Source organism: Dicentrarchus labrax, unplaced genomic scaffold (assembly GCF_905237075.1).
Source record: "Dicentrarchus labrax unplaced genomic scaffold, dlabrax2021, whole genome shotgun sequence".
In the NCBI taxonomy this organism is placed as follows: Eukaryota; Metazoa; Chordata; class Actinopteri; family Moronidae; genus Dicentrarchus; species Dicentrarchus labrax.
The window spans coordinates 4,487,664-4,500,356 of NW_026136708.1; the positions used below are offsets into that span (position 1 = coordinate 4,487,664).

Genomic DNA, 12,693 nt, shown 5'->3' on the forward strand with positions numbered 1-12,693 from the left:
ATGCAATGACTAATAAGATATATATCTGTAACTCGTTTTCTTTTTGTAAAAGTTAACACTATATATTCCCATGTTTAAATCATGCTAATCCATATTTATGTCATGTTTTATGGTCTAATTATGTTTCATGGATGTGAATGACTGAACATAAAAAAATAATCTCATAAAGGGAGCTAGTGGAACTAAGGGCTTTGTGTGTGTATACAAGTGCATGAAAAAGATTATACTAAAAAATGATAAGAAAACGAGAGGAAAGTGTGAGTTCAGTCAAGCTGTTTTTACTGACCATGCCAAATAGATACAATCAATCCAGCCTTGAAGATATACACAACACACAGTTACAGCGAGTACAAACCCCATGTTACGACTCCCCTGCTACAGTGCAAACATTTTAGACATTTCAATCAAGTCAGTATGACTCAACAACTCGAGCAAATTTCATCGTTCTGTTTACTCTTTTAGGTTTAAATTTCCCTTGAAAATCATAAACTGACAATCAGAGCACAGTGACACATGCCAAAGCAAAGGGAGACTGCTCCTTAGCCACAAAACCCCAAACTCATCCTTTCAAAACCAAATGTCACCAAAAAGTCCAAATTCTGAACTAGCCACTCACCACTGCCTCCTTGTGATGTTATTGTTTATGCTGTATATATTCCTCATCCTTCATGTATGCATATGTGCTTTTGAGTTGTGCTTAATGAAACAAGAGTGCAATCAGTGCTCTAAATCTAAGGGACTCAAATGCATGTCACTGATCTACAACTACACTACAGTTAAAGTTTCACAAACAGCCTGAAAGTGGCAGAATACAGCAGAGCGTCATCCCTGTTCAAGCTTTTTTTTTCTTTTACTCCCCTGCCTAGAGCACAGTAGAAACAAAAGCTTCATTTTATATTCATAAACCATAGTTTAGCACACGCAGACGTCCCCAGATAGGCCCGAACGGTCCCAAAAATGGCGCAGTGAAGAATTACCATGAGAGCGGTGGAGCTAGGGAAATCAATTTTTATTCTTAACTCGGAAACAGCAGAAGCTTGAGTGTTCCGTTCTGTATATGTGTATTAACTGGTAATAATCCTGTAAATCAGAGACTGGAGAAGACTCTTAGCTTTGATTTGTACTTAATGTGACTACATCTTTGTTTTTTTTCAAGCACATCACACCTTTTATTCATGTTTCATGAGGTAAAAATTTATATTACAACTCCCTGCTCCATAGTTACAGCCTAATATGAAAGAAACAGTGTAATTGGCTGTGTTGCTGCCAAATTGGTAGCATTCAGTGACAATTTCTGATACAACCAACAGCATAAAAGCACAGCTCAGTTAACGCTGCTCAAATATCATGCAGGCAGTTATAATTTCCTGCTTTCTGGCTGAAGAAACTGCAGAAATGAGAGAGCTGTGATTTAGCTTTGTACCTCCTCTCGCCTTGATGCAGTGTTCATTGCTTGCCTAACCACCACTGCAGACCCTCTTTAAAAAGATTTAATTGTTTGTTTTGATGCCACCCCACCCCCCTGCCCACTTCCCTTTAGAAAAAAGAGAAAGATTTCTCTTTGAATTTCAACATCAAGAGTTGGCTAAACTTTTTACAGCTTGTTCAGAATCGTTACAGCATACATCAAATATGAAAACTTGCCTTTTCCCTTTTATTCGAGTTGTTTTTAAGTTCTTTTTTTTTCTTTCCTGCACTGTTTTCATTTCCATTTTTTATTTTTATACTGACTCAAAAAACTCCCAGTCCTGCTCTTTCTCTCTCTTCGTCCCCGGTTCCACTCATCTACCGGCAGGCTTCCTCCTTCATCTCCTTGTTCTTCCTCACTTCTTCCGCGTGTTTGTCCTGCCAGACAAACACAGAGACACAGCAACATCGGAGTCATTAGCATTCATGAATGCATTAGCATTAATGTGGGAGATGCCCACAGAACAAGGCAACAGCTCAGCAACTGTTAATAAAGATTTGAACAGGGGAATGATACAGTGGGGACAACTAAAAACTCTTTTCCACCTCATGCAATATTAATGATTACTGATCAAGCTTGTGAACAATGTTAAAATAGAAATGCAAGCCTAGTTTATGACACTGAAAGCTGGCCTCATTTGCACTCAAGAAATCATAACATTTCAGGTCTCAATAAAACAGTGCTGGTTAAAGGAAAAGTTTGACATTTTGGAGAATATGCTCATTCTCTTTCTTGCTGAGTTAGATGAGATCAATACCACTCTCATGTCTGTATGGTAAATGTGTAGCTGGAGCTGTAAAAATGACTATTTCTTGCCTGGCACAAAGTTGCTGGTTGCTTGGCAACTGGTTCCGCCATAAGAAATAGTACAAACATGAAATTTAGCAAATTGGCATTTTTATACTTGTTGTGTTTTATTCTACAGATTGGACAAATGAGGCATAAGTAATTATTCAGCATTAGAAGTGCTGGTAGTTTTTTTTTTTCAAACCTTTGGACAGAGCCGGGCTAGTTTCTCTGTGTCCAGTCTTTATGCTAAGCTATGTTAGCTGTCTGGTGGCATTATGGACAGTCTCATCTCTAGTCTTAGTAAGAAGGGCAATAAGTGCATTTCCTAAAATGTCAAACTATTCTTTTAAAAATGATGACACACAACCTCCAAAAACTTGTAGAAATTGAAAGGAAAAGACATCTTCTCTTAGTCGCTTTCTTTCTGAAAGTTAGATGGAACTGGAGCTGTGAGGCAATTAGCCTAGCTTAGCATACAGACTGGAAACAGAGAAAACAGGTAGCCTGGCTCTCTCCAAAGTTCAAAAATACGACTACCTATGCCTCTAAAACCGATTAACTAATAGACCTTTTTCACAGCAGCTATTTGACATATAATAGTTACATGTTAAAATGGCTGATGTGAAAAAGGTCAGAAGTGTAAAATCTATATGGTTTACAGTTTTTTCAGCCTTTAAAGTTAAGGTAATCTCCTGGCACAAGCTCCATTCTTAAAAAGCTATGTAGTTTGCTAATAAGCATGTTTTTAAAAAATTGTGTCGTTCCTTTAAGAGTCACGCTGCCAGTGCATAAAAGATCAAGTTTAGACCGGGCAGGAAAAATGTGACTTTTTGCACTAAAATTAAATTCTCAGGACTGGGTTACAGTATACAGTAGATAGCTGGACATATTTAGTGATACTAAAACAGTAAGAGCTTCCAGGCAAGAAAAAAATAGCGAAACTGTTGGAGGAAACTTGATATGTCTGTCTCTATCATGAGTTTCCTGGTAAGTCTAGACTGAGGGACTGATTTAAATATGTGATGCATTTACATTTTAGACAATCAACTTTCTCTATTTTAAAACCCATCATTATTTGTCAGAAATGAAAGGGACATTGCCAACAATGTTTATTGTGTATTAGAGTGAACTTTTCTTAAAGTGTTACACCCTCGATTTTTGAGAACAGTGTAGAATCCTTCGGACCTGGATCCCCTTACAAGCTCTCTACAAAGGTTAGAAATAATTCATCAACTGGCCAGTACCTTCTCCTGCAGCCTCTCCAGCATGGCAGCCAGCAGGGCCTCCCTGTTCTCCTTGTTGGCCTCCATCTTCTGCTCGAGCTTCTCCTTGGCGTGCTTGATGAAGTTGTTGTTCTCCTCAAAGGCCTTCTGGATCACCTCACGCTCGTGCTCCCTCTTCTCCGCCAGGTGCTTCAGCAGCTCGGCCTCCTGGCACTAAAGGACGAAAGAGACCAGCAAATGTTGATCAGTGGACAATTTTCACCTTTGTTAAATAGCAAACGAGGTTACCATTAACAGCGGGTTGTGTTTAGGGTTTTAAGGTTGTAGTTGTTATGTCTTTGAGTGGGTTTGCAGAGGATACAGACACCTGTCACACCTCAGAAAATGTGTTGCATAGATTAAAATACAGGTGAAACATATGTTAGCATGTAAAAGAAACCCAATGCTCCTTCTCTGAAAGGCACAAGGGATAAAGTGTGTAAAGTTATGTGTTTGTTTACTTGTCTCTTGGGCGTGTGTTTGTATGTATTGCAGTAGATATGACCACCGCCTCAGGAAATAGTAAGTCATTTATATTACTGCTGACTGAATATAGGCACGATAGTATGATTTCAAGCCCCTAAAAAAACAGTGGCTTCAAGTATGTCATGACTGAAAAAACACAATCAAAGTTTAAAAAGAAACGTGCTTTCTTGCAACGTGAGAAACTACTGTGAGTCAAGATTAGCTAAACATATTTTTGTGCCAAGAATAAGTAATAAATATTAATTATGAATTAACTATCATCCTAATTCATGTTTCTAACCAGCTATGTTATGTGAATTATTAAGTATAAAATTCAAAACCGGAGTGGTGATGGCAAATTTCAAAAGAAAGATCTTAGATTCTATCATTTAAATAATTCTGAATATTAATAACCCAGGCTTTCAGACTGAGATTTGAGGCACATAAGATACATGAATATTCACTGTCAGTGTGGTAAATAGTTAAATGATGATGGTGACAGTTACTACTGATGGATAGTAGCTTGAGTGGGAGGCTACTACAGTCATACAGTACAGCAGCATCAGTGACTGTTGTCTCCAACAAAATCTCAGCCTGGCCTCAATCAAACAGTTGACTATTATTAGGTTGGTTATATACAGACAATGCTTAGCCCAATCTGGTGATTTGATCAAATATGTATATGTCTGGATAAGCAATGTCTGGCCACCGTGCTGGGTCACTGATACACTTGGATGGGGAAAGACGGGCATGACGATCAATCAGCCTTATTTTATCAAGGTATCACAAACACCCAGGTTCAGGCAAGGCCACAAAATCATTATTGGACATGTCCACTAAATGAAAGTTTGTTTAATATGAAAGGAATGTATAGAAACCAGTCAAAGTTGTAATCCAAACACACTTCAAATTGTGTCAAAATCTATAGAATCTTTGGTTTTCCCCTAAAAAGAGGCGTGGTCGTGACGTTACGTGAGGTACCAGTATGTGATGGCCTGAACTATCAGCATCATGACTGTATTTTATCAGATTGATTGACAGTAGCAAAACTTCCCACCAACAACTCATCAGAATCTGATTCAAATGCAGTGAAATCCTGATTGGCGCACGCAAGTACATCACCTTTTTCAAGCTAAGCCCACTTCCAACCAGCGAAAATAAAAACAAAACAGAAATCTCTAATGTAAAAGAAATAAAAGACTTTTGACTTTGGCAGAAAAAAGTGTTTTCATGTAGAACTCCATTACTTATAGTGAGAAGAGACTCTGAAAATAAGTTGCCAGGGCCTTTAACGCACCGAATAAACGATTATTAATGGAAACATCTGATGTTGCAGATGTCTTGTGACCATTCTGTTGCAGGACACTTTCCCTGTGCCAGCTATTATTTCTCTCCTCTCACCTTTCCCCTCTCCCTTCCTCCCCTCTCCCTAACATCCCCTTTGCTTGATGAATATGAGCCATTGTGAGTGCGTCCTTGCATGATTGCCCTTGTGCTTTCATGTCCCTTTTTTCATCCCCACCGCTCCCTCTGCTTGTGTTTCCTCCCTTCCTTTCCATCAACTCGAACTCCCTCTTTCCTTTCATCCATTTCCACCCTTTTTCTCCCGAGTTGATAAATCATGCTGTCCACAAAGAGCGCTGTCAGATGTTTGACAATGCCTGAATGAACTACAAATAGCCAGGATTAGGGTTATAGTTTAGGGTTAGGGCATGTCCAGTTTGGTTTCTTGTGTTGATACGAAATACCCAACCCTGCCCCCTTCTTCCCCTCACCTTCCGCCTCTCCTCGGCAGCCTCCAGCTTCTTCTGGATCTCCTCCAGGGACGGGTCGCGGCGCTGCGGCATGGAGGTGTTGAGGTCTGGCACGCCGTCAAAGGACGGGGGCTTGAGGATGACCTCGAAGGCCTGGCCTGATGCCCGCTTGTTCAGCTCGATCACCTCCACGTCTTTGATGACGCACCAGCCCAGGTCCACCGCATCTGTGGTGTTGGATTGTGGCCATGTTTAGATTATTTATTTACAATGAAGTTTTAATACAGGGAAGTTACACATCATCATCAATATTCAATTATAGTCCTTTTATATGTATTTGCTTTAGTTTCTACATTTCCCAGAATGACTAGTGCCCATTCTGGCTATAATATGCCCCTATATGATTATTAACAGGTGTGAAAGTGGTTTATTTTTACCTTCTGCCTTGTATGTAGGTTTTTCTGCAGTCTGTGGGTTCAGGCAGGCACAGAATAGAGACACCAGGGGGAGCTCTTTGACCTTCTCTTTGTAGGCTGAGGAAACACACAGGCACACAGACACACAAACACAGGCTTGTTCTGTTATGCTTGACATTGTGTTGACTCAAACTAAATGATGAACAAGCATTTAAGGGCTAATGATGTAATTCTCCTTTTCAGTGGCAGTGACTGGTCTTTCTCATTATGTAATTATACCAGTCATAATAATGACAAGATATGTGCTTCAGATAATAAGAAAGCGCTTGTTCCCACAATGCAATCATAAGCAGTGTGTACAGTATAGGAAAGGGGAGCTGTGAGGTGTGCGACTTTCTGCTGTGGCTGCATTTACCTGCCAGAGTCATCTTCTCACTGCGTATGTAACTCTCCAGGGATGCTGAAGATCCTTCTCAGTCTGTCAGGGAAAGACATGCAGAGACAGAGACAGAGACAGAGACGGAGGGGAAGGACTGAATGAAGCAACTTCAAAGGTCATATAATGAATTTGAGAAGAGGTGGCTAAGGAGAAAATGAAATAGACCACAGGCTGCAGAGTCCTTGCTTTAAGCACCTCCCACTAAGGTTTAATTCGACCAATGAGAGAACAGCTCTGCTTCAAAGACTTCATGTGGGCCAGAACAGAGGGTAATTCTTGCCAAGGAGAGTTTGTCACTTTGAATACCTCGACAGGCTGGGAAAATCAATCCAATGACGTAAAAAAGAAATGAAAAGACATCATCACTAAAAAAAGTTACATTACTTTGTAAAATTACATCTTTTCATTTTCCCTCATTAAAAAATCCAGAATATATGAAAATAGATTCATATATATTGTTCATTTCAAAACTACTACACTCAAAATATGTCTCCTACTTAATAGCCACATTTTATTCCAAATTTAGTGAAACATTTTTACAGTGTTTAAAAGAAAAACAGTTGATGGTGCTAATTTTTTAAGTGCGCCCAGTCAGGTGCAATTAAACCACTGCAGAAGAAGAAGGCTCTACCAGACGAAGCAGATGCGAACCAATCAAACCTCAAACAAAACTTGATTTTACCAATACAACATCTCAGCCAAACGTTTTTGGCCATATTTGGACTTTCTTTGCAATTAATGGTGTTTCCACTTTGGTTTTTTGATTTGCAAAGGAAAAAAACACTGATAGATTGAACAGCACATACTATTTACAGTGAGAGACCTCCCCCATTTACCAGATGGAACAGCCTTCTACCGTCAAACTCCGAACATGCATCATTTTACATGGTGAAGCTCAAACATCCAAGTGGAGGGGAATAAGCAAAACACATTTAGAGTGGAGGGGGACTTAAAAATATTTTGTTCTTCTTTCTTTTTCTTTTCTTCCGGGCCCTCTGTTTTGCAGCGAATCACAGCTGTGACACAAGTGGGAGAAGCAGCTGTAAATCTTTGAGAGGATGCAAGAATGGAAGAGGAAGGTATAAATAAGAAGGCGAGGCATCGACCACGACACAAGCCTGTTTCACCACCAGCTGAAAATGCACTTCAAACCTTGAAGCAGTGCCGTACAGCAATATGCACTGTAATTGAAGCAAATATGTCTCTGTGATACTGACTGTGGGCTGCATATGATATCAGATAATACTCATTAATGTTTGACTGAAATTCGAGAATAATATAATTAATTTCAGATTGAATTCAAACAGTGATTGAATCAAGCTGAAGAGAGGCAGCAAAGTAATGAACCATCTCACCAGACCGTCCACCACCTGCTATCACTCTGTCTCTCTGTCTCTCTGTCTGTCTGTCGCCTGTCTGACAGATGATGTCATCAACACTGAATTGATGAACATCTGAGAGATGCTGTACATCGGTCACTCTAGATTTTCGAAGCTAGTGAAATGGTTATAGTGAGAAGGAGCCATGATAGTTTTCCTTATCCACACTCTCCTATTTCTATTCAGTTCAACGAGTCAAACTTGTACCATTATCGCAAGTCAAGTTAAAAACAGATGGACAGAACTTTCTGCATCACTGCGGCTCAGACTTAATTATATGAACAAATACGCAAAGGTCTTGAACACCTGAATACATGTGGTCAGCTAATTGGAGACGTTCATCATGTGAGAATCCAGGAGTGTCCCGCACAGTTCGTTGACCTTTTCACAGCTGAGTGCACGCACTAATTAAGTTTTGCTCTAATTCTTGGATCCTGTATCATAAACGCTCTCATCATGTGGACACCCACAAGAATCAGGAGTAGAGGTAAACAGACTGATCAGTAATATTAGAGAGCAAATGAAGTCTTGAACTTCATAAAACAGATTTCCTTCACAGTGCCAGTGGTGCCTGATGTTGGCCTAATTTAATCAAACATCTGTGATGGGATGTGTCTGCCAGAATGCCCAAACGTCCCACCTGTCCCTCCCCTTCATCTTCTAAGATAGGGTTCTCATCCAAACAGCATATGTGGCAGTCATACGGGAATATATACTCGTAATCATTCTGCCTACATTCAGAGAAGGAATGCATTACATGCAAAAGATAATATTTTACCCTCTTTTTTTAAATGTACTGTTAGTTTGCATTGTTGGCCATATAGAAACTTAATGGCAAAAAAGAAACTGCTCAAAGAAAGAAAATCTATAGTCAATGCATTTAAAGATCTTAAAATGTGTTTTTCCATTCACAGCATTCATGTTACTGAAGGTCAGCATGCTCGCGGCATTATCATGACAGCTATAGGTTGCAGTACGGCTGGATCAAAGGCAACATTGGACATAATGCTAAATATATTCATGTAAGTATATAAATGCAGCTCATACTCCCCTGGGAGTTTCTTGATTAGCAACTGTTTATTCATCCACCCTGGCACTTCTGTGTAGAATCTCAGCTGGTTGTAATAAATATTACAGTGCATTATTGAAACACACAAATTGAACACAAAATGAAAAACAAGATACAAAATAATAGTGAGCTTTACTTGGGTTGGTAGGTGTATTTCGGAGCTTTGGAAAGAGCCAGGCTAACTGTTTCCCCATGTTTCCTGGCTTTATGCTAGGCTAAGCTAATTGCGCTACCCCATATTGGAAGTAGCTCACTACTGAAAACAGTGGATGCATTTTTTTAAGCATCACAACCCCTGCAAAATGACTTTCACAATCAGAATTTGATCCAATTTGATAGCACTTGTAAAGTCTAGAAGAGCCGCACAATTAAATTCCGAAGCTCTAAAGTTTTTTGGCGTGTGCCACTGAGCAGCTTCCATAAGAACGAATGGAGCCACGCCTTAAATGCTGTATCCAGTTCTCCCCTAATACATTCATGACCTGAAAGCTACTGGGAAATGTATAAACTATTAAGCTCATTTGTATGTGAATTAGCAAGCTTCAGAGGACTTGGTATTGTTTGAAACTTGGACAGAGAAAGGTACGCTGTATTACCTCTGCTTCCAGTCTCTATGCTAAGCTAGGCTAATCTAGTATCAATATTTACATGTAACTTCCAGAGAGAAAGCAAATAATCTATCTATCTATCTATCTATCTATCTATCTATCTATCTATCGATCTATCGATCTATCGATCTATCTATCTATCTATCTATTTTACATTCTAAGCTATGTCAGCATGTAAAATGCCTGAAGAGTAGTGAGCTCCAGAGAGTGAGAGAAGTGTACTAATGAGACAACCTATGACATAGAGAGAAGGTGGAGGAGAGACGTCTCATTACAGTGCGGAGCACACCTGACACGGTTCCCAGTGGGACACACACACACACAAGGTCACACACTTGTGCATATATAGACACATGCGACATACGCACAGATACATTGAAATACACAGTTGTGCGCACACATACTAATCAGGCACTAAACTTTGCCACACTGTTGGAATCCACACAGGCACACACAAACACAGTTGCGTTTCATCTTATGAAACCACCCAGGCTGCAGATCAATGCACTGCTTCCTGCAGGAGTAAGAGTGCTCCATTTGTAGTGTCAATACTGAGAGAGAAAGAGGAGGAGAGAGAGCAAGGCCTTGGTACACTCGAGGAACATTTGGGTCATGTTGATGGGATATTTGCCAGTTGTATCATAGTGGACGTTTTTCATAATACTATTTTATGATATTCATGGGTTTTTTGTCCCAGAAGATCACCATCATCCATGTTTGCTTAAGGTAATATTTACCTTTTGTGGTCTCCAAAAATTGGGCTAATATATAATAATATAATGGTTTTCAGAACATGAAATAATGACATGAATTGGCGTTTTGAAAGATAAATAAAAAGCATATTGAATGATTCGTCTTATCTATAAATGTTGAATCTCAAAACAAAAATCATGCATTTTGGGAAATACGTTTATCTCCTTTCCTGCAGAGAGTTAGAGAGAAGACTGATGCCACTTTCATGTGTTTGTGCTAATTATAAAGCTACATCAGGCAGTCGGTTAGCTTAGCTATGCAGACTGGAAACACGGGAAACACCTAGCTTGGCTCTGTCTGAAGGTAACAAAATCAGCACCTCTCGGGCTCATTAATTCAGATGTTAAATCAAACTTGTTTAATCTGTACAAAAACCAAAGTGTAAAAATAATAATTATAAAGAAAACTTCAATTTTGTTCCATACTTAGTAATTTTACTTTCTGCAGTGCCAGCAGTAATTTGGCAGATATCAGGTTTTCTGAACGTGGATGTCTCATTTTCATTTTTCCACATACAGTGCAGTGCACTGATACCTTCAGGGTTCTTCAGTGCTAAAGTCAAAATGAAAAATAAAACAAAACGTTTTTCCCCCCATATTGATTCTGTTTCCATGGACACAGTATTTGATGTACTACTTATATACATTTTCATATTCATTCATGCATATATAATAAACAGAATGTTATTAATATTACATTTACAGGGATGCTGAACATATCTAATGATGTTTACAGACCTCTGATTATTCTTACTCATATTCTGAGTGTAATCATTTGATTTCTTATTGGAGGAGCAGTTATAACGGCCTACAAATTCACACCAAACTTCCCACACTATACCTTGCACATCAAGATTAGTCAAATTTAGCGCATAACACCCATCTATAGCTGACATTTTTATGAGCCATTTTGACTCACTTGGTTGGTTTTACAGATATTGCTTTTGCAAACTGTTGTTTTCACAAATTTTTTCCTTGATACCTGCACTTAAAAAGACACTATACACAGTACAGTAATAAACCTGGAACATAGTGTAGCTAATGGTGAAATTAACACTGAAGACAAGACACGTAGCAAGTACAAAACCAGCCCGACATAAAGACAAATAGGAACTTTTATAAACTATTTGTCACCATATTGTATTTTATTATTTACTTTTCTCTGTCATCCTTTCCCCCGCACTGTCTAACACACACACACACACACACACACACATTCACCTACACACACCTTTTTTCCAGATAAACACGAACAAACCCCCTCATTTTCCTCTCCCACTCTCTTTCTCTCCTTTCCAGTAGCAGACACAAAGCTGCATCTGCACATATGCAGGATCAATAATAAATGACAGGTTACACACCATACAGTTTGTGGGTACACCGAGTTCTCTCTCTCTCCCTTTTCCTCTCTCTCCTGTCAGTAGGACTGCATCATCACTATCCTCACCCTCGCCCCATTACACCCTACCAATACACTCCCTTGCAAACACACACACACACACACACACACACACACACACACACACACACACACACACACACACACACACACAGAGGCAACCTTCATTTATGCAACAAAACTTAACCTTGAGCAACCAAAGTGAGACAAGTAAAATGCAGATGTGTGTAGCTGTGTGTTTTGCGATGCAGACTCACCCCCCTCTGTCCTTGTCTTCTCTGCTGCTGATGGTGGACCGGTGACTACGGTTACCCCCGTCTGGCTGCACGGATACAGGCACCGGGCAACAGCATCAGCAACAGCATCAATGCTGCCTCCATGACATCACCTTGGAGATGTCTTATTGGTCTGAGACACTGCCAGCATCCAAGCTTCCCAGCCAATGAGAGGAGAGGGGAAGGATGGGGGGAGGGCTGTCAGCTCTTTGTGTTGTACTGCAGGGTGGGTGGTAGGATCTCTGTTTTATTATATGGCGCAGGAGTGTGGGATTGTGTGTGTGTGTGTGTGTGTGTGTGTGTGTGTGTGTGTGTGTGTGTGTGTGTGTGTGTGTGTGTTTATTATGCATGGGGAGAGTTGAGTGAAGTAGTGTGAGAAATTGTCGGAGATTGGTAGTCTGCGTGTGTGTGTGTCTGTGTCTGTGTGCATCTCAGCAGGGGGCCCAGCAAGGAAGCACGCAGGACACTAAATTATTTAGATTCTTCTGTAAACTGTAAAAAAAAAAACCAAAATAAGTATAAAACCTTTTGCAGTGTGAAGCACATGCAGTTCATTATGTTGAATATTTGTTATTATAAGACTACAAATACTGCTACTACTGTACTTTTACAGCTAAT

The 12,693-nt window shown here is 39.8% G+C and overlaps 1 protein-coding gene across 2 annotated transcripts; it reads right to left on the bottom strand.

The window, feature by feature from the left end:
* Positions 1 to 262: 262 nt before the first annotated feature.
* Positions 263 to 12,168, bottom strand: stmn4 (stathmin-like 4). Of its 2 annotated transcripts, none has more exons than XM_051409307.1 (6): positions 12,058 to 12,168; positions 6,570 to 6,632; positions 6,176 to 6,271; positions 5,760 to 5,965; positions 3,502 to 3,693; positions 263 to 1,845 (listed from the first exon to the last, which is right to left on the bottom strand). In XM_051409307.1, the coding sequence occupies exons 2-6, from the start codon at positions 6,580 to 6,582 to the stop codon at positions 1,786 to 1,788; spliced, it is 567 nt and encodes a 188-aa protein (XP_051265267.1). In that variant the 5' UTR covers positions 6,583 to 6,632; positions 12,058 to 12,168; the 3' UTR covers positions 263 to 1,785. The 2 variants fall into 2 exon arrangements, with proteins under 2 accessions (XP_051265267.1, XP_051265268.1); XM_051409308.1 differs by lacking the exon at positions 12,058 to 12,168 and adding an exon at positions 11,763 to 11,786.
* Positions 12,169 to 12,693: the final 525 nt, after the last annotated feature.

Excerpts from the sequence above, each read along its gene's own strand:
- stmn4 (XM_051409307.1), bottom strand. Across the intron at positions 5,966-6,175 it reads ACCTACATACAAGGCAGAAG|ATGCGGTGGACCTGGGCTGG; the intron begins GTAAAAATAAAC and ends CCAACACCACAG. Across the intron at positions 1,846-3,501 it reads TGGAGAGGCTGCAGGAGAAG|GACAAACACGCGGAAGAAGT; the intron begins GTACTGGCCAGT and ends TTTGTCTGGCAG.